The 26,709-nt window shown below is 39.1% G+C and overlaps 1 protein-coding gene across 4 annotated transcripts in view; it reads right to left on the bottom strand.

Annotated features, from left to right (window-relative positions):
* Fancl (Fanconi anemia, complementation group L) overlaps nucleotides 1–26,709 on the bottom strand; it is an 84,800-nt gene that overhangs the window by 35,287 nt on the left and 22,804 nt on the right. For all 4 annotated transcript variants that reach the window (NR_102382.1, XR_872208.3, NM_025923.3 and 1 more), the window contains exons 6-7: nucleotides 14,093–14,189; nucleotides 2,097–2,165 (exon numbers count right to left, since the gene is read on the bottom strand). Coding sequence is in view for 2 of the 4 variants with exons in the window: in NM_025923.3 (NP_080199.1) it covers nucleotides 2,097–2,165; nucleotides 14,093–14,189 (166 nt within the window). In the remaining 2 variants the exon portion in view is untranslated. The remainder of the gene's footprint in view (nucleotides 1–2,096; nucleotides 2,166–14,092; nucleotides 14,190–26,709) is intronic.

The following is a 26,709-nucleotide window of genomic DNA, read 5'->3' as shown; positions in this document are numbered from 1 at the left end:
GATTAACTGACGGATGAACATAAAAATCTATAGCATTTTAAGAGCAAATTGATGCACATAGACAAGTATGGACAAATCAACTACAATACTGACTTAAAAGACCTTACACTGGAAATATGCCATAGGAATATGCATGGATAGCATACGTAGAACTTAAGGGAAAGAAACTCCTGTTTAGGAATCTAAAGACACACAGAAGAAAAGAAACCCAGAAAAGGGAAGATGAGCACTGTAGCTCCGTGAAGTCGCTATTTCTATTCTAACAGAATAGGGAGGACTAAGTACAGTTATCAAGCAAATGTGACAAATAGTATTTGCCAAGTCAAAAGGAGTCTTAAGTAGCAACAACTTTGATACATTCCAGTTACTACTAGTTAATCCTGTTTGCTTGGACATATTACAAAAAGCAATTTCTGAGAGTCGTGTCTAAAGTTCTAATGGACAGTATTACATTAACCCCATGCTCACAAGGCTGAGGCTCCAAGCTCATGTAAACAGCACACCACATCTAGTTGTCACAAAATAATTGTGATGTCACAATACACTTGGTGACCTTTCAGGAAACTTACACAGTACTCACATTAAAAAGAAAACTACCAAACTCATGACTAAGATAAATATGAAAATGGAAACAGTATACACAATCCAGACTTGATATTTTCTCATGATCTCAAGAAAGTTTCTTAAGCAAAAGATGATGCTTCCTGAGTCAAAAGACATTTTTAAAGAAAAAAGGAAAAACAAACCTACAACTTTTTCTACAACATGAATTGTTGGTTTGGTCTTTGGAGACAAGGTTCCTCTGTGTAGTCCTGGCTGTTCCGGAACTTGCTCTGCAGACTAGGAAGGCCTTGAACTCACAGAGATCCACCTGCCTCTGCTTCCCTAACGCTGTGACTAAAGGCGTATGCCACCATCGCTCAGCCACCAGTATTTCTATTAACTGATAAGCTACAGCTAGCACCAAAGGAAAATTACAGACACTTTTCTTTATTTGCTAAGTCTTATCAATTTCCAATGGAGGAAAATTTTTTAAAGAGGAAAATCAGAAAAATAAACATGACTTAAAATGTCAGGTTAATTATCTGAACTCTCACAAGCCTAAATCCTCTTAAACATTTTACAACTAATTTATGAGCAGGGGAGATGGCTCATTGGGCAAAGTGCTTGCCACTCAAAGCTGATTACCTGCACTCAATCCCACATAAAGATGGAAGGAAGAACTTCAAAGGACTCCACATGTGCTCTACAACAACCCAGTGCCTACACACAACAACACATGCAATAATAACAAACACCTTAAAATCATAACAATTCATGTATAATTTTAAACATAAACTAAACAAAACCATGTATGGCTTCTACTTAGAGAAGCCCTGTAAAGCGTCACGTAAAGAAATTGTTCTGTAAAGAAAGCCCTGTAAAGAATTTGTTCTCTCTTTCCAATCTATAAACAGAGATATCTTCTCCTGGGTACTGTCAACTGTCAACCCTGACCTAGTGCAAAGGAGGACACTGCCATGGGAGACTTTTCTCTGAACCGAAACACCGGCTTTTTTGATTTTTAAAGCTATTTTACTACTAATATCACCTTCTTTGTATATAACACCAGTTTCTAGAACGATTCTAAAGACACTGACCTCTATCAATGTAGTAGAAAACTGAATTAGCCTAAGGAGAGCAAGCAAGGACACAAAGGACATCTCTTAGAGAAGTTATCTATTAGGTCATCAATTTTAGCAATACACACAACCACACACACACTCCACTTATATCCACTGCTTTCTAAAGAATTTTTTAAGATTTAAACTTAACAATGTATAGCAGTAGACTGTACTTCTACATGCTTGCCTACAGATATCTAGACAATGTGTGTGTACATGCTCATGTTTGTATTTAAAGAGAGAAAAACAAACTTTAATTTTTGGAAAAATATGAATTATTAAAGAATGAGGTTTTACATCTAATGGCTTAAAAATAAATAAATAAATAAATGAATAAATAAATAAATAAATAAATAAATTTAGACCCTAAAACAATCATTTGAGTAAAAAGAATATACTTTCTAATTATTTAAAATAAACTCAATTATTTACCTGTGGTGTCCAGGAAACAGAAAATGGGACAGGAAAGTCCACAACACAATCTGGTGGCTCTACAGGATACTGTAACAAAGCATGAAAGTAGGTCATTCCTGTGTCTGTGTGACAAGCTGACATGAGGCATTCATAAAAACTAGACTCATTAGACAAACCATTATTACCTCAACACATATACTGATTGATGTAATCTTAAGAGATTATGTATATGCACATATATATATATATATATATATATATATATATATATATATATATATACACATACATGCATACATACACTGAAATTGCACTATTATAGTGCCACTGGGAGCTGAGTAGCAGCCACCCCATGCTTAGGAGGTACAAGGTTCAATGATGTGCTGGTTCCAAAAAGTACTGAGTAGGCAACATCGACTTGAGTCAGTATCGGTGCTCATGCTATGAACTGAGGGACCAAAAGCTGAGTTTCAGTTTTTCTTTAAACAGAGATTAAACCAATTGTTATTTAATTATTCTGATTATAACTACATTTCAATTAGCTTCAGTCACCAACTGAATAAGTGGTGTATGTTAAAATAATCAAGAAGAACACACCAATCACTATATGTCACTATTAATTTAAGTGTGAATAAGCAACTATTCGTATTAAAAAGAAAAACAAAAAACAAAGAAAAGAAAAAAAGAAATAATGAAATGCCTTCTGCTTCATTGGGGAGAATAAAACTTAGTTTTAAGCAAGAAAAATTTTAAGATTGGTAGAACTATTAGAAAATTAATTACTTGGTTATATAAAAAGAAATGATAATCATAGGAACAAATCAGGTTTCTAAGTTACCAAAGATTCAAAGTTCTTTTTTTAAAAATTAAATTTATTATTACAGAACTCTATTTCAAGATCAATTAAAATACAATTCTAGAATCTTCAAAGTCATTTATAATTAAAAATATTCATTACTTGCCATTAAAACTAAATTCCTTAAAAGAAAATGAGTTTTCCAAAGTTTCCTATGACAAGCTGTTTTAAGTCCCAGGTTTCACTTTGTCAGTCTCTCATTTTTTTCATTACTTTATTGAGTAAAAGTCATAGGAGGGAGAGAAAGAGAAGGAAGAGGAAACATAGCTTTAACATTTTTTTTTTTTTTTTTTTTGTTTTTTTTTTTTTTTTTCCATTTTTTATTAGGTATTTAGCTCATTTACATTTCCAATGCTATACCAAAAGTCCCCCTTACCCACCCACCCCCACTCCCCTACCCACCCACTCCCCCCCTTTGGCCCTGGCGTTCCCCTGTACCGGGGCACACAAAGTCTGCGTGTCCAATGGGCCTCTCTTTCCAGTGATGGCCGACTAGGCCATCTTTTGATACATATGCAGCTAGAGTCAAGAGCTCAGGGGTACTGGTTAGTTCATAATGTTGTTCCACCTATAGGGTTGAAGATCCCTTTAGCTCCTTGGGTACTTTCTCTAGCTCCTCCATTGGGAGCCCTGTGATCCATCCATTAGCTGACTGTGAGCATCCACTTCTGTGTTTGCTAGGCCCCGGCATAGTCTCACAAGAGACAGCTACATCTGGGTCCTTTCGATAAAATCTTGCTAGTATATGCAATGGTGTCAGCGTTTGGATGCTGATTATGGGGTGGATCCCTGGATATGGCAGTCTCTACATGGTCCATCCTTTCATCTCAGCTCCAAACTTTGTTTCTGTAACTCCTTCCATGGGTGTTTTGTTCCCACTTCTAAGGAGGGGCATAGTGTCCACACTTCAGTCTTCATTTTTCTTGAGTTTCATGTGTTTAGGAAATTGTATCTTATATCGTGGGTATCCTAGGTTTTGGGCTAGTATCCACTTATCAGTGAGTACATATTGTGTGAGTTCCTTTGTGATTGTGTTACCTCACTCAGGATGATGCTCTCCAGGTCCATCCATTTGGCTAGGAATTTCATAAATTCATTCTTTTTAATAGCTGAGTAGTACTCCATTGTGTAGATGTACCACATTTTCTGTATCCATTCCTCTGTTGAGGGGCATCTGGGTTCTTTCCAGTTTCTGGCTATTATAAATAAGGCTGCTATGAACATAGTGGAGCATGTGTCCTTCTTACCAGTTGGGGCTTCTTCTGGATATATGCCCAGGAGAGGTATTGCTGGATCCTCCGGTAGTACTATGTCCAATTTTCTGAGGAACCGCCAGACTGATTTCCAGAGTGGTTGTACAAGCCTGCAATCCCACCAACAATGGAGGAGTGTTCCTCTTTCTCCACATCCTCGCCAGCATCTGCTGTCACCTGAATTTTTGATCTTAGCCATTCTCACTGGTGTGAGGTGGAATCTCAGGGTTGTTTTGATTTGCATTTCCCTGATGATTAAGGATGTTGAACATTTTTTCAGGTGCTTCTCTGCCATTCGGTATTCCTCAGGTGAGAATTCTTTGTTCAGTTCTGAGCCCCATTTTTTAAGGGGGTTATTTGATTTTCTGAGGTCCACCTTCTTGAGTTCTTTATATATGTTGGATATTAGTCCCCTATCTGATTTAGGATAGGTAAAGATCCTTTCCCAGTCTGTTGGTGGTCTTTTTGTCTTATAGACAGTGTCTTTTGCCTTGCAGAAACTTTGGAGTTTCATTAGGTCCCATTTGTCAATTCTCGATCTTACAGCACAAGCCATTGCTGTTCTGTTCAGGAATTTTTCCCCTGTGCCCATATCTTCAAGGCTTTTCCCCACTTTCTCCTCTATAAGTTTCAGTGTCTCTGGTTTTATGTGAAGTTCCTTGATCCACTTAGATTTGACCTTAGTACAAGGAGATAAGTATGGATCGATTCGCATTCTTCTACATGATAACAACCAGTTGTGCCAGCACCAATTGTTGAAAATGCTGTCTTTCTTCCACTGGATGGTTTTGGCTCCCTTGTCGAAGATCAAGTGACCATAGGTGTGTGGGTTCATTTCTGGGTCTTCAATTCTATTCCATTGGTCCACTTGTCTGTCTCTATACCAGTACCATGCAGTTTTTATCACAATTGCTCTGTAGTAAAGCTTTAGGTCAGGCATGGTGATTCCACCAGAGGTTCTTTTATCCTTGAGAAGAGTTTTTGCTATCCTCGGTTTTTTGTTATTCCAGATGAATTTGCAAATTGCTCCTTCTAATTCGTTGAAGAATTGAGTTGGAATTTTAATGGGGATTGCATTGAATCTGTAGATTGCTTTTGGCAAGATAGCCATTTTTACAATGTTGGTCCTGCCAATCCATGAGCATGGGAGATCTTTCCATCTTCTGAGATCTTCTTTAATTTCTTTCTTCAGGGACTTGAAGTTTTTATCATACAGATCTTTCACTTCCTTCGTTAGAGTCACGCCGAGATATTTTATATTATTTGTGGCTATTGAGAAGGGTGTTGTTTCCCTAATTTCTTTCTCAGCCTGTTTATTCTTTGTGTAGAGAAAGGCCATTGACTTGTTTGAGTTAATTTTATATCCAGCTACTTCACCGAAGCTGTTTATCAGGTTTAGGAGTTCTCTGGTGGAATTTTTAGGGTCACTTATATATACTATCATATCATCTGCAAAAAGTGATATTTTGACTTCCTCCTTTCCAATTTGTATCCCCTTGATCACCTTTTGTTGTCGAATTGCTCTGGCTAATACTTCAAGTACTATGTTGAAAAGGTAGGGAGAAAGTGGGCAGCCTTGTCTAGTCCCTGATTTTAGTGGGATTGCTTCCAGCTTCTCTCCATTTACTTTGATGTTGGCTACTGGTTTGCTATAGATTGCTTTTATCATGTTTAGGTATTGGCCTTGAATTCCTGATCTTTCCAGAACTTTTATCATGAATGGGTGTTGGATCTTGTCAAATGCTTTTTCTGCATCTAACGAGATGATCATGTGGTTTTTGTCTTTGAGTTTGTTTATATAATGGATTACATTGATGGATTTTCGTATATTAAACCATCCCTGCATCCCTGGAATAAAACCTACTTGGTCAGGATGGATGATTGCTTTAATGTGTTCTTGGATTCGGTTAGCGAGAATTTTATTAAGGATTTTTGCATCGATGTTCATAAGAGAAATTGGTCTGAAGTTCTCTATCTTTGTTGGATCTTTCTGTGGTTTAGGTATCAGAGTAATAGTGGCTTCATAAAATGAGTTGGGTAGAATACCTTCTACTTCTATCTTGTGAAAAAGTTTGTGCAGAACTGGAGTTAGATCTTCTTTGAAGGTCTGATAGAACTCTGCACTAAACCCGTCTGGTCCTGGGCTTTTTTTGGCTGGGAGACTATTAATAACTGCTTCTATTTCTTTAGGGGATATGGGACTGTTTAGAAGGTCAACTTGATCCTGATTCAACTTTGGTACCTGGTATCTGTCCAGAAATTTGTCCATTTCGTCCAGGTTTTCCAGTTTTGTTGAGTATAGCCTTTTGTAGAAGGATCTGATGGTGTTTTGGATTTCTTCAGGATCTGTTGTTATGTCTCCCTTTTCAGTTCTGATTTTGTTAATTAGGATTTTGTCCCTGTGCCCTTTAGTGAGTCTAGCTAAGGGTTTATCTATCTTGTTGATTTTCTCAAAGAACCAACTCCTCGTTTGGTTAATTCTTTGAATAGTTCTTCTTGTTTCCACTTGGTTGATTTCACCCCTGAGTTTGATTATTTCCTGCCGTCTACTCCTCTTGGGTGAATTTGCTTCCTTTTTTTCTAGAGCTTTTAGATGTGTTGTCAAGCTGCTAGTATGTGCTCTCTCCCGTTTTTTCTTGAAGGCACTCATAGCTATGAGTTTCCCTCTTAGAAATGCTTTCATTGTGTCCCAAAGGTTTGGGTACGTTGTGGCTTCATTTTCATTAAACTCTAAAAAGTCTTTAATTTCTTTCTTTATTCCTTCCTTGACCAAGGTATCATTGAGAAGAGTGTTGTTCAGTTTCCATGTGAATGTTGGCTTTCTGTTATTTATTTTGTTATTGAAGATCAGCCTTAGTGCATGGTGGTCTGATAGGATACATGGGACAATTTCAATATTTTTGAATCTGTTGAGGCCTGATTTGTGACCTATTATGTGGTCAATTTTGGAGAAGGTACCATGAGGTGCTGAGAAGAAGGTATATCCTTTTGTTTTAGGGTAAAATGTTCTGTAGATATCTGTCAGATCCATTTGTTTCATCACTTCTGTTAGTTTCAGTGTGTCCCTGTTTAGTTTCTGTTTCCATGATCTGTCCATTGGTGAAAGTGGTGTGTTGAAGTCTCCCACTATTATTGTGTGAGGTGCAATGTGTGCTTTGAGCTTTACTAAAGTTTCTTTAGTGAATGTGGCTGCTCTTGTATTTGGAGCATAGATATTCAGAATTGAGAGTTCCTCTTGGAGGATTTTACCTTTGATGAGAATGAAGTGTCCCTCCTTGTCTTTTTTGATGACTTTGGGTTGGAAGTCAATCTTATCAGATATTAGGATGGCTACTCCTGCTTGTTTCTTCATACCATTTGCTTGGAAAATTGTTTTCCAGCCTTTCATTCTGAGGTAGTGTCTATCTTTTTCTCTGAGATGAGTTTCCTGTAAGCAGCAAAATGTTGGGTCTTGTTTGTGTAGCCAGTTTGTTAGTCTATGTCTTTTTATTGGCGAGTTGAGACCATTGATGTTAAGAGATATTAAGGAAAAGTAATTGTTGCTTCCTGTTATTTTAGTTGTTAAAGGTGGCATTCTGTTCTTGTGGCTGTCTTCTTTTAGGTTTGTTGAGGGATTACCTTCTTGTTTTTTCTAGGGCGTTGTTCCCGTTCTTGTATTGGTTTTTTTCTGTTATTATCCTTTGAAGGGCTGGATTCGTGGAGAGATAATGCGTGAATTTGGTTTTGTCGTGGAATACTTTGGTTTCTCCCTCTATGATAATTGAGAGTTTGGCTGGGTATAGTAGCCTGGGCTGCAGTTTGTGTTCTCTTAGTGTCTGTATAACATCTGTCCAGGCTCTTCTGGCTTTCATAGTCTCTGGTGAAAAATCTGGTGTAATTCTGATAGGCTTGCCTTTATATGTTACTTGACCTTTTTCCCTTACTGCTTTTAGTATTCTATCTTTATTTAGTGCATTTGATGTTCTGATTATTATGTGTCGGGAGGAATTTCTTTTCTGGTCCAGTCTATTTGGAGTTCTGTAGGCTTCTTGTATGTTCATATGCATCTCATTCTTTAGATTTGGGAAGTTTTCTTCAATAATTTTGTTGAAGATGTTTGCTGGACCTTTGAGTTGAAAATCTTCATTCTCATCCACTCCTATTATCCGTACGTTTGGTCTTCTTATTGTGTCCTGGATTTCCTGGATATTTTGAGTTAGGATCTTTTTGCATTTTCCATTTTCTTTGATTGTTGTGCCGATGTTCTCTATGGAATCTTCTGCACCTGAGATTCTCTCTTCCATCTCTTGTATTCTGTTGCTGATGCTCAAATCTATGGTTCCAGATTTCTTTCCTAGGGTTTCTATCTCTAGTGTTGCCTCGCTTTGAGTTTTCTTTATTGTGTCTACTTCCCTTTTTAGGTCTAGTATGGTTTTGTTCATTTCCATCACCTGTTTGTATGTTTTTTCCTCTTTTTCTGTAAGGACTTCTACCTGTTTGATTGTGTTTTCCTGTTTTTCTTTAAGGACTTGTAACTCTTTAGCAGTGTTCTCCTGTATTTCTTTAAGTGATTTATTAAAGTCCTTCTTGATGTCCTCTACCATCATCATGAGATATGCTTTTAAATCTAGGTCTAGGTTCTCAGGTGTGTTGGGGTTCCCTGGACTGGGCGAAGTGGGTGTGCTGGGTTCTGGTGATGGTGAGTGGTCTTGGTTCCTGTTAGTAAGATTCCTCCGTTTACCTTTCGCCATCTGGTAATCTCTGGAGTTAGTAGTTATAGTTGACTCTGTTTAGAGATTGTTCTTCTGGTGATTCTGTTACCGTCTATCAGCAGACCTGGGAGACAGATTCTCTCCTCTGAGTTTCAGTGCTCAGAGCACTCTCTGCTGGCAAGCTCTCTTACAGGGAAGGTGCGCAGATATCTTGTATTTGGACCTCCTCCTGGCCGAAGAAGAAGGCCCAAAACAGGACCTTTCTCAGACACTGTGTTGCTTTGGCAGTTCCCAGGTGATACAGACTCTCACCTAAGCAGACTAAATTCCTAAGTTCCTTGGAGTCCCGGGACCAAGATGGCGACCGCTGCTGCTGTGGCTTAGGTCGCCTCCCCAGCCGGGCGGGCACCTGTCCTCTGGTCCGGAAGGTGGCCGGCTGTCCCCGGCCCACACAGGGTGCTGCCTCAGCGCCTCTGTGCTTCTGCCTGTTCCAGAAGCTGTCAGGTTCTCTGGCGCACCCTCTCACCTGTTCAGACTAATTTCCTAAGTTCAGCGGGTCCCGGACCAAGATGGCGACCGCTGCTGCTGTGGCTTAGGCCGCCTCCCCAGCCGGGTGGGCACCTGTCCTCTGGTCCGGAAGGTGGCCGGCTGTCCCCGGCCCACACAGGGTGCTGCCTCAGCGCCTCTGTGCTTCTGCCTGTTCCAGAAGCTGTCAGGTTCTCTGGCGCACCCTCTCACCTGTTCAGACTAATTTCCTAAGTTCGGCGGGTCCCGGACCAAGATGGCGACCGCTGCTGCTGTGGCTTAGGTTGCCTCCCCAGCCGGGCGGGCACCTGTCCTCTGGTCCGGAAGGTGGCCGGCTGTCCCCGGCCCACACAGGGTGCTGCCTCAGCGCCTCTGTGCTTCTGCCTGTTCCAGAAGCTGTCAGGTTCTCTGGCGCACCCTCTCACCTGTTCAGACTAATTTCCTAAGTTCGGCGGGTCCCGGACCAAGATGGCGACCGCTGCTGCTGTGGCTTAGGCCGCCTCCCCAGCCGGGTGGGCACCTGTCCTCTGGTCCGGAAGGTGGCCGGCTGTCCCCGGCCCACACAGGGTGCTGCCTCAGCGCCTCTGTGCTTCTGCCTGTTCCAGAAGCTGTCAGGTTCTCTGGCGCACCCTCTCACCTGTTCAGACTAATTTCCTAAGTTCCCATTTTTTTTTTTTAATTACTACATTTGAAGCCAATGTTTCCCAAAGAATTAACATTCTGCTATCAAGGTAAGTGTGACTAAAATGAAACTAATATGAATAGATAGTAATTAATTCTATCTACAGATATAAAGCTAGTAGCAAAACTAATAAAAAGCCCCAGAAAAATAGTATAATCTTTAATTTCGAAAGAAGAAAATGAAAAAAAAAATCAGGTTAAGCATGACAATGGCAGAACTTGAAGTGTTATAAAGATCTATAAATTATCATGATTCTTTAAAAATATGCAGGTGGCTAGATGCTCAGCAGATTAAAGGGCTTGCCTCAAGCCTGACATTGTGGGTTCAACCCAGAGAGCCCACGTGGTAGAAGAAGAGAGCTGACTACAAAAAGTTGTCCTTCAGCATGTGTACCACCAGTGAGTACACACACACACAAGAAAAACGATTATACAGATTTGTAGGTAGGTAGGTAGGTAGATAGATAGATAGATAGATAGATAGATAGATAGATAGATAGATAGATAGATAGATGCCCACAAAACCTTCCTGCATCAGAAATAGAAAATTTGATTCACTCTCTGGGCTGTTATTCATCACCTGAGGATCTTCAATTGGCCAGTCTTGGTTCTTACTTAAAGACTCATCAGTGTGAGTTGTGTAATATAAAGGAACTTATACTTATGTAAGATTCAGTACAGTAAATACCACAAATACAATGACATGGAAAGATCCACACTCAAAAGAGACAAAAGAAGTAAACTCAATACACGATAACCTTGTGTGTACAAATACGGCCACTGGAACATCTATAAGATGATAACACCTGCTTAATATATTTATAATGGTGGGGACATACATGGGCATTTGATGGATTAAACTGATCCGTAGTGGTTTTACTGAATATTCACTCTAAGGTCAACAAAAACAAGGATATATTTCATATATATTACTATTAACCAAAATGCCAATTTGTTCAAATAAACTACATAAATGAAGAGAATTAAAAAGCAATTTTATATGGATAGTTTATTATGAAATTATTAAAATATAAGGTTATATCATAGGTGTTTATCTTGTTTTCCTGTCCCTTTGGGTTTTTTGTTTTGTTTTGTTTTGTTTTTTTGGAGGGGGGGTTGTTTGTTTTTTTGGTTTTTTGGGGTTTTTTTTGCTTTTGAAATGGGGTCTCACTCTGCAGCGCAGACAACCTCTGGAACTCAACTCACTGTACAGTCTGGGTTATCTTCAAATTAGATTAGTAGCAATCCTTTTTTCTTCAACTTCTCAAGTGCTGGGATTATTGGGTTAGAATTCAATTTTAAAATGACTTCTGGGCTGTAGTAGCCAAATTACAGTGTAGGACTAATAAATACAATGTCCCTAACCCACATAGGCAGTTTGGATAGCCTTTAAATTTTCTGGGTATATGTAATACCAACTTGCATTAGTTATAAAAACTATTTTGTTCTTTTTCTTTGTTTTGATGGCTCTGAGTATAGATGGCCTTGGGTAAAGCAGTCAGTCAACTGATCTATAGTTCCAAACTAAAAACTTTTATTTTGGAAATCTAATTGACAACATATACTCTGTATATAGGAATGGAGCAAGATGCCACACGTGTGTAATTCTAGTATCCAGAAATCAAAACCATAATCATCACAGGCTAAGCCTAGTCTGGTCTACACAGAAACTCCCAGGCCAAATATGGCTGTATAGGGAGGCTCTGACTCAAAAAAAAAGATTATTTTCAATTGTAAGTTTTAACAATTTCTCAGTGTAATTATTCTGTAAATCTCTCTTGAAGAAAGCCAGGCACTAAATTTTTAAGGATTATAAACCATGAAGACATATATTTGTTGCAATAGTTCTTAGATTCTGCAGTCTCTCACTCCACAGCACATTCTGAGTCCTGGTCAGCTCTGACCAAAGCAGGACCGCTGCCCACAAGATCACACAAACCACAATAGCAAGTGCTCGGCCTCTAACACACCCTGGGAGCTGTGCTCATCACACAGGGGAAATTTATTGATTTGCTTGTTTCTTTACTTGTTTACTTGTTTGTTTGTTTGTTTGTTTGTTTGAGGACTAATTATTTTTAACAAGAGTTGTGTAGCTCAAATCAGTACTGTATTCACTGCAGTTCAGAGTTGATAAAGACAATGATTGAATTGTGAGAGAATGTGTTCAAGAATAAAAGCAAAACAAAACAAAAATGTACTCCTTTAATATTTTCAAGAACCAAGGGTTTATGTAAGTACAAAAAAAAAATTTAAGAGTATTTTTTTAAAAAAACCTAGCTTGTATTAAGATATTATTTCTACAATCTTACCAAATAGCTTTAGTGATTAATGTTTCTTAACTGATATTCCTAGACCCAAACACTGAGTGGGAAAGGGGAGGGGAACAGAAACCAAATATTAAAGACATACTTGGCCTATCTGTAAGTCTAAATTAAATCAACAAATCTAATAAATCCTATCAAAATAAGATTAAGATTCCCGGGCCTTTTTCCAGATACAAACTATCCACCCCCATCTCCTCCCATCTCCAATAAAACTTTGACTTTTCTCTGCCAGTGTTTGCCTGTAATATGTGTTGTGGAACTATAGATGTAAAACAGAAACAGGAAAATATTTTTAGAGAAATATCTCACCTGCATCACAAAGCTCTATTTTTAAAAAGTAGCAAATATAATGGAACATACTAATACCATTATTTGGAATATCACCAATTAATGAAGTAAATGTTTTACTTTAGAAAAAAATCTTTTGCTACATTGAACTGAATACTTAAGATTAATGAAAAATAAACTAAGTCTTCCAAACATACGTAAAGGCAGTGTGAGCACAAAGCCCTGACTGCTTAGTAAGCACCAGACTTTAACCCTGTGGACAGAGGCACTCAAATTCTCACACTCTGCCCTTCCTCTTGGTGAGGCAGCTTTCATCAGTGTGTGGATCCTAAACACAGTCACCTGAATGAAGACATAGAAAGACCCTTGTTGCTGGCCAAGTGTACTTTTTACAAGAATAAAAACTGATTTCTTCTCTTTTCTTTTTAAAGCATATCTGTTAAAATGTAAAAAGAAAGTAAAACTATTTTAATGAAACAAACCTCTAACTCATTTTAAAACTTAACTAGATTCATATCCAACTAAACTGCTGATATTACACCTAAATGTCCCATGTGGGCATGAGAAAAGAGTCACTACTAAAGCCGTCTCCTGGCATCACTAAGAGACAACAACCTTCCTGTGCCACCCACCACAGCTTTATTTGTCTGTATATTTTCTATTTTGAAAACCTTAAATGCCAGACACATTTTTAAAAAGGACAAACACAATTGATCTTTTCATCACTAGAATCTTCTGAAATACAAGTGACTGATGACTCCCCAAAACAATAAAAATCTGGATGTCCTGGCGTCCTTTACATTTCAGTGTCCCAGTCCTTACTAAGGATGATTAATATGCTTATTTCTTAAAATTCCAAATCTAGAACTAAGGAAGAAAGAGGAAATGAAAATATAAAATAAATGTTTTGTGAACAGTTATAGATCACTAGCATATATAAGCTTATAGACATAACCTTTCTAAATTCTTAAAATATATACATCCAAAATGAATAATAAACTGTGAACGTGCATGTACACTCGTGTGTGTGTGTGTGTGTGTGTGTGTGTTTTAGAGGGTGGGGTGAGGAAAAAGATTAAAAACTACAAAAACAACTCAGCCAAAAGAAGATGCAAAAGATGTTCCCAGAACAATGGTAACATCATAGTGTCTGGAGCTATTGACTCTTTAATGTTTCTTGATAATAAGGTCTAGATTTTTATGAAATTTGGAATAAATTAGTGACAAGAACTTATCTAGGCTTTTGGAAACTAAATGAATCAATTCCTTGAGGCTTTCTAAAACCAATTTTTAAAATCACCCATGTCATTTAAAAATAGCGAGCACTTCTAAACAGTGAAAATATTCAAAGTTCATCTCTTAAAGTATTTCCTGACCACAAGAACAAGGCACGTACCTTTGCCTTCAACTTGACAGTGATTAGGTGCTTCCTACCAGAAGCATCATCTGCTTTTAACTTGATGGTGCTGAAGGAACTCTCCACACATGCGAGTCTGTGAGAAGAATAAAAAATGATCACACAGAGGTGGGCTATGAGGTGGGAGATGGGACCATTCCTACTACTACATGGAGCAAATTAATCAGGAATTTCTGCATGCCAGCTTTTCCTCCTGCTATAGATTTACTGCAGTTAATACACCAGCCTAGTGCTTAATGCAGCCATAGATCTCTGGATTATTTACAGTGTGTGTCAAGGCTCATGCTGTGGTCAGTGAGCACTATGTTTCGCTTTTCCATCACTGGAACCTTTGGCACACACAGCATGTTTCTGTCAGCTTCTACTTATATACAAATTAAACTTCCTGTCACATTCTTTGATCCATTTCTGTAGTTTCATATAGTATGGGATTTTTATACTGCCTTTATTTGTTTTCCCTCAATGAACTTCTCCTTTGTTATCAGTAATGTTACTGTACACCAATCTGGCTAGTGTTAGTTCACACAGTCAAATTAATCCTATGGAAAATGTTGTATAAGCATGAGTATGGACTGGTTTCTTAGCAATAAATTTCTCTTTTGCACAAAATATAGCTTCTGACACTTAACCTAGGCCTGTATTCAAGATGACTAATATTTTAAACACATAGCTCAAACTCAATTGTTTTGGCTTTGAATTGCTCTAAATGCATGAATTCTCTACAATATCCTCTGAAATACATCATTCTGTAAAAAATATAGTCCCTTGAGTACCATAAGCTACTGCCAAAGAAGCCTAAAGTTAGCAGTGTGTTTACTAGTGCACAGCCATTCGGATGGCTCTTGACATTTTTACAATACTCTTCCCTTGTAAAGATAAAAAGTGGACTGAGAACACTGTGCAACTCATCACCCAGATGAATGAAGAACTCAAGGATCAAAAGGAACATTTGCCTACAAACACAGGTGACTTTTTCTTAACGTCACTATAATTCATGTGGTTACTGACCAGGAACAAAGCAAAAATGGTTCAATTAAAAAAAGCATTGGACAACAAAGGTGTGAATCTCTAATGAAAAACAGACAGGAATCTGAGAACATGTGTTAACATTGGATTAATGCATAAGATGAAGCTATATAAATTATACGTTCCTTCTAATCAGTAAAATGCCCAGGGTCAGCCGGGCGTGGTGGCGCACACCTTTAATCCCACACTTGGGAGGCAGAGGCAGGCAGATCTGAGTTCGAGGCCGACCTGGTCTACAGAGGGAGTTCCAGGACAGCCAGGGCTACACAGAGAAACTCTGTCTTGAAAAAACAAAAACCAAAAATAAATAAATAAATAAATAAATAAAAGTCCAGGGTCTTAGGAAACAAATGAAAGTAAAATTGTGCACCTGACTGAAAATTCCTTCAGATACAAAAATGAAGAGAAGCATATGCATTTATTTATTTTCCCTTTATTTGTAAGCAACAGTATTATTTAAAAATAGAGGGATTTCTAAAGCATAAAACTCCAGTTTCAAAAATAACAAGAATTAGCACTGATTAGGCAAAAGCACGAGCTTTCCTGAAGACACAGCTTTAAGTGCACCGGCTGGAACAGAGGAAAGTGGGTGAGCGCCCACTCAGCAAAGAAAGTAAGCTGTAACACAGGGGGTGATTGTAAATGGCCACAAATATGGGCATTTCCTTTTAACACAGGAGATCAAAATGGAAGATATATTTTTAAACTAAGTTATAAATAATAACACATGCAGAAAATTTACAACTGTTCTGTTATTAACTTTTCAGTGAAATAATCGTAGCATTTAGAATCAAGCCAGACAACAACTTAAATGAATAATTACCAAAACTGATGTCAATCTACTTAATACTAGAAATGTAAAAGAAAGAGATGACAAACCCTGAGAAGCACACACACACACAAAGGTTAAGAGTAAAGATTAATACCGATGAAATCTGTAACTACTAATGTGAGAATCAAGAGCTATACACTGAACTAGGTATGCACGAATGGCATTTAAAACAAACTAGACCTAATGTGTGTGTATCTCTTGAACTACTGTACTTAGTTTAATCCACAACTAAGATTATTTAGCTTTTGTCCTGCATGGAAGTAGTACTGACATCCACAGGCGGCCCACATCACAGCACAGAGAGAGACGATGGAGGTATGTACTTCTCCAAACCTTTGACATTCCACTCTTATGGTTGAGCATCAACTGCATCCTTCCTGGCTGTTCAAGCCTCCCCCCAGCCCCCGGTCATGCTTGTCACTTCATTTCTTTTCATAACATCAATCCATGCTGTCTCCTGTGTCAACATTAGTCCTGCCTTTTAAATCAAATCAACTCCTTGCCCCAAAATATTCAGTTAGCCCCCATTCCCTACAGTCTCTGACCCAGGAGCAGAAATCCTGCAATCTAGCCTCAAAGCGTTGTCCTTTCATGTAAGCTCCTGATTAGATTTTTTTTTTCTTTTCTTTCATCAACTCAGCACAAGTGTCATCTGGGAAGAGTGAACTTCAATTGGAAAAGGACCTCCAAAAATTAGCCCATAGGCAGAATTTATTTGATTAATGACTGATGTGGATGGGATGTCCCCACCCACTGTGGGCAGTGCCAGGCCTGTGCACAACAGTTCTCAACCTGTGGACCCAGACCCCTTTCAGAGGGGTCACCTAAGTCTATCAGAAAACACAGGTACTGTATTAAGATCCATAACAGCAGCAAAATTACAATTATGAAATAGCAACATAAATAGTTTTGTAGTTGGGGTCACCACAACATGAGGAACTGTACTAAAGGGTCACAGTTTTAGAAAGGTTGAGAAGCACTACGTGAGCAGGTAGGCCAGATCTGCATAGGAAATCAGGATGAGCAAACCAGTAAGCAGTGTTCCTTTGTGGTCTCTGCTTCAGTTCCTGCCTTCAATTCCTGCCCTGACTTTCCTACATGATGAACTAAAAGCTGTAAGCTAAAATAAACATGCTCTTGCCATGACACTTTATCACAACAATGGTAATCAAGCTAGAACATATAATGTGTTTCTTTTTCAGCTTTATTAGGAAGTATTAGCTGTGCTCTAATTACTAGGATCAAATTGTATAAATAAGTATTTATTTCCATTTCTCCCAATGCTATGATTCTTTGAAATGTATTACCAATGATAAAAAAATACCACAATTAACCAGCTTCCAGGATTACAGGCTTAACTACAAGGCCTTACAACACATATTGGTAATTTTTCAATAGCACATCCGATTTAGTACGACCTCTTTCTGAAGATAAATGCAAAGGCCAAGTCACAGAACTGTACTCATTCTAAATGATAAATAATATGCTGTCGGGGAGAACAAAGCATCAGCTCACATCTCTTAGAACCATTTAATCTATGAATTATCTAGGGACATGTGATTATTAAAATAAATTTAAGTTATCTGACAAATGGTGACTATATATTTCTTCCAAACTTCAATACTTTCCAGTCTCAAGTGATAAGACTAACAGGCACTGGGATGGTTCTAGGTAAAACTATCTACAGAGCAAAATATTTGATGCTTTCAAGTCTAGGATACTCAACCACAAAGACAATTCAAACACTCCAGTTCTGAACATGTAAATGAGCCACTCTGGGAAGCAACATAAACTGAAGTGAAGAGAAACCTATCAGTGCATCTTGGCCAGGTATCATGGATCTTTATGAGCCAGTGTACCACCCAGAATCACCCAGAGCTTGCAGCACTCTTAATAGAAGAAGTTGCTGTTGAGAATGTTTTAGGGAAGTTAAACTGAGTATAAAAATGAAAATAAGACCAATCAAACTTAAAAATAGCAACTATTCTCATAGTCACATCAATAACAAAGAAAAAGATATGTCCCATCCTATTTTCAATATATTTTTTTCCTTTCCAACTTAAATATTTTTAAGTCCTGACCCTATGTGATCCAAGGGTCCATCAGAGCTGAATATGGGGGTTCATGTTTATAATTCAGACACTTGGGAGGCCAGGCAGGTGGAGTGCCCCCCATGTTGGAGGCTACCTGGCTTACACAGCAAGTTCAAGATCAGCCTCAGCTATAAAAATCACATTTTTCTGGCTGAAAGAACTACAGAGATGGAAATAGCGAGGAGCCTGAGGAAAAGAAGGTCGAAAGACAGGTTCAAAGTGGGATCCAGCTCAAGGGGAGGTCCCAAGGCCTGACACTATTACTGAGGCTATGGAATGCTCACAAAAAGGGATCTATCATGACTGCCCTCCGAAAGACCCAACAAGCCGCTGACAGAGTCAGGTGAAGATATTTGCACCCAACCAATGGACAGAAGCAGCTGACTCCTGTTGTTGAATTAGGGAAGGCTGAAAGAAGCTGAGGAGAAGGGTGATCCTACAGGAGGACCAGCAGTCTTAATTAATCTGAACCCCCAAGATCTTTCAAACACTGGACCACCAAACAGACAACATACACCAGCTGATATGAGGCCCCCAACACACATACAATAGAGGACTTCCAAGTCTGTGTTCATTCAGAGATGATGCACCTAACCCTCAAGAGACTGGAGGCCCCAGGGAGTTTAGGGATCCGGTGGGGGGGGGGGCATCCATGTGAAGATGGAGTGGGATGGGGAGGAGGTGTAGAATGTATAGCAGTCAGAGGGTGAATGGGGATGGGCAGGGAATGGAATATGGAGTATAAAAATGAATAACAAAATTAAATTTAAAAAAATAAAATAAATGCTATTTGACAGTAATAGATGAAAAGATAAAACTTAAAAAACAAAAAAACTGTAATGAAAATGCAGAAATGCCAACTATCTAATTTTAAAACAAAGTGTATGTTACCCTAAAAAAGACCTTTCTCTTCTTATCACATTCCACCTGGCTAATCTACAAGATTATTTATTCAAATATTTAGAAAATACAGGTATTTTAACATAGGGTCAAAATAATTACGTTTCTGAAATGCATTAAAACAAACAAATTACTGTGTACATCAGTCCAAAGGATATTTTAAATTATAGCTGCCAGCTGCTAAGGAAATGCCTCAAAGAGTAGCAAGTCTGACATGGACCAAGACAGTTCAGGCCTTGACCTTGGGACTGCAGGTCCTACCCTAATTTTATCTTGTCCTGGTAGACCACACCTAAGAATTAAGTTACAAAAATACATTTTGTGGATTTTCTTAATTCACTAGACAGTGCTGGGTAAACACTGACAAAAATCTCAATCCATGCTTCTCACAGTCCATTCACACAGCATCTCATCTCCTACAAAATTCTTCACAATCAGAAAGAGCTATGCTCTGAGTCACTCATCCTGGTCCCTATCACTAAGTTGCCATGACAACAGAACTTTAAAAGTCTCTCTAACAATGGAGTAGTTTTGTAAATAGACATTTTACTCATGGTAAGGTAGATTTGATTAGCTTCATTCTCAATGTGTGCCTATCTCTAGACCTAGAGGAACTTCATTAAAGGTCCCATAACAGAGGTGTCTTGTGACATGGTTCCAAGCAGCAGAACCCCCAATGTGCCTAGATAGAATGTATACATTCATATTTATACAATGTATGCATCCATTGTATAAAAGTATTTACTTGGAATTTATTCTGAGAATTAAATAATATAAAAAGCAGCAAACAGCAGGATCAGGCAGATCCTCAAGAAGAGTAGCTGGGATTTGAACTCAGGACCTTCGGAAGAGCAGTTGGGTGCTCCTACCCACTGAGCCATCTCACCAGCCCTACTCTGAGCTTTCATCTCTCATACAAGTTGAAAATTTAGACCCTTTCTACCACCTCATTACAATGTGACAATGCAAAGGAAAAGTCAACACTTCCAATGTATCTCCTAAAATACTTATTCCATCTAAGACTTCACACATTGTACTATTTCCTTTATAACTAACTCCATTGCCTGTGGCTCTCATGAAATGCCACAATTAAACTCTACAGTACTTACCACAGTTGTAAATATGACTGCTGTAGTCACCTCGTTGAAGCCTGACTCTTCCACTAGATGGTAAGTTCCATGTGGTAGTTTAAGGTGCCTATATACCTTCATTGCTTTAAATCATATTCAGTACACAATAGCTGGGTTTAAAAAGAAACTGGAATGATTCAAAACTCTTCTTTCCCTATCAGTGACGCTTCAATCAATTTCATTCTAGGATTCGCCTCAATCATGTCAGATCTACTTCGAAACCTCCCTTAAATGCAGAAATAAAACAAGAATTTGATCAGGGGACAGTAGAATTGACCATGATGGTGGGGGCTCAGCCTGCCCTGAGGGTATGAGTGTGGGAGAGCTGGCCCCACAACTTGTGTGCTGTAAGGCAGCATGGGTGAAGGAAAGGTGCCCACCTCCACACTCCTCTTGGTACCTACAACAGGTAGGAGACCTGGCCCTGAGGCAATGAGAGCAGGAGAGCTAGCTGTCCCTGCCCCTCAGCTGCTGTAGCACTTGGGAGAGAGAGCAGGCTCTGCACCTCAATTGGGCAACACAGTGGCCATGTCCCTGGACATGGGGGTTGCAGGTGGGCATGAGTTCAGGAGACTGGCACAGTCTCCCTCTTATCTGCTGTGTGGTGGCAAGGACATGGAGAGATGCTCTCCTCCCCTACCTCACATGCTTCACCACCTATGGTAAGTGGGAGAGCTGATCAAGATCATGAGAGTAGTAGACCTTGCCATGTCCCTCACTAGCTGCAACACTTAGGAGTGAGCCCCGTACCTCACCTGGGCAACAGAATAGAGCTGGCCCTGGTTGTGGGTGAGCCAGCCCAAGGGCATGAGAGTGGGAGAGTTGACAGTGGGCTGACCAGCTATCAAGCCCAGATCCAGGGCTTTGAGTTGGCCCATCCCTACATCTACCCCATCTAAGAAATGCTGGAGTACATGAAGGGGCCACTCCTCCAGATCCAATAGTACAGGATCCCCATGACACAGGGCAATGCAGGATGTCTGATAAGAGTCCCAGTGAGGGTCCAGTATTGATAGTGTATTAGAAGCCAGAGGCCCCATACCAGACCAACTAGTCATTGCAAAGAATATTTGCAAGCAAAGAAGAATGGACAAAAGAGTATATTGTAGGACACACTATGACACACTACAGCTTCCACTACAAGATATTGTTTTCTCTTTTTCCCTGTTAAGGATAAGGTTATAAGGGTAGAAGGCAGGTACCAGGGGAAGAGGACACGATTGGAAATGAGGTACATTATGTAAAATTCACAAAGAACCAATAAAAGGCTACAAAATAAACAAGAAGACAACTGTTTCTGCCAATGCCAAGCCCTTTCTATAGCCTCAACATTAAGAAGGTAACATGGAAACATCTGAAAATGAAATTAAGTGACTTCTCTTTCTGACCATTTGTATCTAAAGAATGACTGACTCTAGGGCACAAAGGCCTAAACAATCTTCATGACCTCCGCTGGAATTCCTATGACAGCATTTCAGTATTTGTTTTGATCCTCTTCCTCGCCCCTTGTTATAATTAATTTTATTTAAAAGACACATATATTTCAAATCCCACCGGGGAACAGAACTCTAAGATACCCAAAGCCAGATTTGATGACTGTCCATCAAGGACATCAAGTCATCTAATTCCATCATGACAGTACATTTAAAGCTATATGTAAAACCCATTTCTGGCTAAAATGTAGTAATACTATGGACCAGAACTTTTCTGAACTACTTAATTAAAGTAGCCTGATAAAAGTGGGAAGAAGAGGGGGTCATCAAAGGATTGCAAAGAGCCAGAATTTAAAGGCTGTATAGCACGGGGGTTAGGGGTGGGGGGTAGGGGGAATATGAATAAAGGACTCAGATAAAGAACAGCTGTTAAGTGGCCAAAAGAACAACAATAAAAAAACACAAACAAAACAAAACAAAGCTCCTTAATAGCACTTTCAGCTATAGGCTTTGTGAGGATTAGAGATGATAGATTTGAAGAGCCAAAACACAGAAAAAGGCATGTCTAGAGAACTTGCTCTAACAGTCTTCCAGCTTTCCCTCTGATAAACCCTTAAGCAAACAGGGTGAAAATAGAAGGAGAAAACTACGAAAAAAAAAAAACATCAAAAAAATATATATCTGGAAACCCATAATAGAAGAGATTAGTTAGAATTTGGAGCTGAAGATGGGAAGTCTAGATGGATACTCGAAAGATCTCAATGAAGACCCCCATGGAGCATAACTTTTACAAGCAATGCAAGCAAGAAATGGATGAATTTTTGCCCCCAACCCCCACCCAAAAAATGGATTGTAACTGAGATGAAAACTGGTCTTGTAGATAGAAAATATTGAGAGTTTAAAATCCACCAATGGGGGAGATGAGGGGGCATGTCAGCGAATACACTTGGTTCTTACTTCATAGAAAAGATGGAGGGAAGCAATCAGGCCAATCAACTCATGGAAACAACCACTTTTGAATTCAATCAAGCCCTATCAAAATATCTCCCCATTTTATCTGTCTAGCAAAAGAAATCTTGTGGGGAATGAGGAAGTACTACCCTGAGTCTCTAACCTGTTTAATCACACTTTCCAACCTGGATAAAAGACTACTGGACACAGTGCTGCAGCCTACATAAGCAAATATTGAAGATCAGATTCCAGAAAGCAATGACCAAGAGCATTGACTGAGCTATCTCCAAATTAAGCCACTTTCAGTTTCCTTTTGAAAAATATTAATAACGTCAGTGAATAAAAACAATGTTTTAAGGAAAAAGAAAATGAGGAGGAAAATGCACAGGAGGAAAGGAGAAGGGGGAGGAGGCAGAAGGGAGCAAAGACTGCATTCAAGGCAACAAGGAATAACAACAGAACCAAATATAAAGTCCTGTACTTTGCTTTTTATAAATCATTAAGTCAAGCAGCAAAAACAAAGGCTCTAAAGAAAATGAGAAAATCTAGAGCTGCACGGAAGGAAGAACAGAGATTTCTTGGAGTATGTGACCACTGGGCCATAAAGGTAGGAGTCTATGAGTAGGAAACAAATCAGTAAAATTATAGCTTTACTTATTCATAAAGTCTCTAGGTGGGGGTTAGTTTAGGGTTAGACTTACCTTATGTATACTCAAGGAAATTAACAGCATTGCATTCCTTTGTACCTTTTGTACTGATTTCATGAAACATGGGGTTTCAAGAGATTCCAAATGGGTAATTTCAGTTAAAAAGCAGTGTGTGAAAGTAAGGATGCAATGTGTTAGATATCAGGCACACACAGGACTGTGTACAGGAGTGTGTACTGATGTGCTAGATATCAGGCACACACACACAGGACTGTGTACAGGAGTGTGTACTGATGTGTTAGATATCAGGCACACACACAGGACTGTGTACAGGAGTATGTACTGATGTGTTAGATATCAGGCACACACGGGACTGTGTACAGGAGTGTGTACTGATGTGTTAGATATCAGGCACACACACAGGACTGTGTACTGATGTGCTAGACATGGGCGCGCACACACAGGGCTGTGTACAGAAGTGTATACTGATGTGCTAGATATTGGGCACACAGAGAACTGAGCACATTCGCTAACTGGTAACTACTTATCCTTAACTGTAGATAACAAAAACAATAAACTGCTCTATGCAAAAAAATAAAAAAAGGAGAGAGGAAGAGACAGACGGAGGTGGACAGGGGCAGGAAGAGTAGAGAGGAATTAGAAATAAGGATTGTTGGAAATTAAAAAAACTTAATTATCAAGTAAATATGACTAGAAAATATACACCAAAAAAGTCAAGATGTATTCTAGCTCACATAATTGACATATATAGAAATAAAGCCTAGTGCTTAGAGAATAACTGTGGTTAAAATGGACAGAAGCAGCTGACCCCTGTGGTTGAATTAGGGAAGGCTGAAAGAAGCTGGGGAGAAGGGTGACCCTGTAGAAGGACCAGAAGTCTCAATTAATCTGGACTTCCAAGATCTCTCAAATTCTGGACACCAAACAGACCTACACAAGCTGATATGAGGCCCCCAACACACATACAATAGAGGACTTCTGGGTCTGTGTTCATTCAGAGATGATGTACCTAACCCTCAAGAGACTAGAGGTCCCAGGGAGTTTAGAGGTCAGGTGGGGTGTGGGGTGGGGACATCCACATGAAGACAGGGGTGATGGAGAGGAGGTGTAGGATGTAGAACAGTCAGAGGGTGGGGGAAATAAAATATGGAATGCATAAAACTAACTAAATAAATAAATTTTTTTAAATGATGACAAAATTTTTAAAAAAACAAATAAAATGTCTCCTAAGTGGTTTTGAAAGTTACCAGGGGTTGGGTGGTTTGAAATGATAAAGCTAAAACATTACTGCCAAGTCCTATAGAACTAAGGATTTACAACAAGAAAATAAAAGAGAAAGGAGAGGTGATAGAGGCAAAAAAAAAAAAAAAAAAAAAAAAAGGAAGGAGGGCGGGAGGGAAGGAGGGAGGGAGAGAGGGCGGGAGGGAGGAGAGGAAGAGGAGGAGGAGGAGGAGGAGGAGGAGGAGGAGGTGGTGGTGGTGGTTGCAGCAGCAGCCCTGTTAAACCACACTGAGTTGAAAGAAAATAAAATGAAAAATGTGCATCAGTGGTAAGGAGTTTTAAGAAGGAAAAGTTAGTAAATACTATAGAGTCATAGTGAATAATAAAGAGGTCAAGGATGGGGACAGCTGGACTTGTTCAAACACCTATCAGTTTCCATGGCTACAGATCAATGTGAATGTAAGAATGAGTGGCTGCCAAGATGACACACTACTAAATACACGTATTTCTAATATTACCCATAAAGAATTTGTGGTAGTTTGGAAAAACGAAAATGAGAAAAGAAAAGGTAAAGTAATATTACTAGTGTACATAAATATAAATTACCCAAAATGACTCTAAAATGGACCAAAAATCTGACATTAAGCTTCTCCTAGCCATTGCTGACGGAGTTTAACCAATTAATTAACTATTCATATTACTAGTTAATTAAAAGGGCGGATAATCCAGAGAGTATAGCTTTTAATATATGTAAACAAAAATTATCTTTCATTATGTCTCAAAAAAATTGTATCATAAAATGGAAGGCCCCCAACATAACTTCCTGCATCTCATAGGGCAGCTGCACTTAAGATTCCCTAATGCAAATCAGTGACTCCAGTAGAATGGTTCTCAGTTCTAAGATCCAATTTGGAAACGATAATTCTATTATATACACTTCAACAGTCTAGCTATCTGAAACACTATTACTTACAATCATGCTTTTACTAACAGTTAGGTGTGAAGTTGTAATTTTTGGCAAGAGACCAACGTATAAATGTCAAGGCTTATAAGTACACATCTACATGCCGTTGCTATTAGCCTGGAAGACAGTGAAGTTAAGAAGCAGTTAAAAACAAAAACAGTCGGGCGTGGTGCCGCACACCTTTAGTCCCAGCACGTGGGAAGCAGAAGCAGGTGGATTTCTGAGTTCAAGACCAGCCTGGTCTACAGAGTGAGTTCCAGGACAGCCAGGGATACACAGAGAAACCCTGTCTCAAAAAATCCAAAACAAAAAACAAAAACAAACAAACAAAAACAAGAAGTCTAAATAAAATTCATGTCTGAAATAATGGCTGAACCATCTTTACACAGAAGTACACCAAAAGCCTTATGTTTCACTCAGATCCAATGCTGAAAGCAGAAAACAATGAGCTGGGGGTAAGAGAGTAAACTGCTCTAAGGGCAGATTTCTAAGGAGCACAATGAGAAGCTGCACCCATGGGCAAAGCACCACAATCTGCCTTCTAATAGAAATAAGTATACTGCATTGTGATGGCGGCTGAAAACAAATTTATATGAAAATAATTTGGGGAAACACTTTGTGTATGAGTGTGTGTGTGTATGTGTGGGGTGTGTGCGCGTGCATGTGTGCTAGCTCCCAGGTTATGGTGTCAGTTTATTAAAAGAAGTATTTTTAGTTCATAATCATATTTCTGTACAGAGAACTTAGCAGTATATATTTGACCAGAACATTGCCTCCCCAGTGGGAAAATCTCATTGACTCTGTCTTTATAATTGGTTCTAGACTTCCACCAGCTTAGCCAGAACACCCTTTCTCCAAGTTAACCTGTATGAAGATAATAGTGGTACAAGTCTTCCTCTGGATCAGCCACCCCAGCTTTTCCCTTGATGATGCAGTAGGGGTGGGATCTCAGGGTTGTTTTGATTTGCATTTCCCTGATGATTAAGGATGTTGAACATTTTTTTTCAGGTGCTTCTCAGCCCTTCAGTATTCCTCACTTGAGAATTCTTTGTTTAGCTCTGTGCCCCATTTTTTAATGGAGTTATTTGAATTTCTGGAGTCCAGCTTCTTGAGCTCTTTGTATATATTAGATATTAGTCCCCTATCAGATTTAGGATTGGTAAATATCCTTTCCCAATCTGTTGGTGGCCTTTTTGTCTTATTGACAGTGTCTTTTGCCTTACAGAAGCTTTGCAATTTTATGAGGTTCCATTTGTCGATTCTTGATCTCACAGCACAGGCCATTGCTGTTCTGTTTAGGAAATTTTCCCCGTGCCCATATCTGCGAGGCTTTTCCCTACTTTCTCCTCTATAAATTTCAGTGTCTCTGGTTTTATGT

This window comes from Mus musculus, chromosome 11 (assembly GCF_000001635.26).
Source record: "Mus musculus strain C57BL/6J chromosome 11, GRCm38.p6 C57BL/6J".
Lineage (NCBI taxonomy): Eukaryota > Metazoa > Chordata > Mammalia > Rodentia > Muridae > Mus > Mus musculus.
This window is presented reverse-complemented; position numbering and strand designations above follow the sequence as displayed.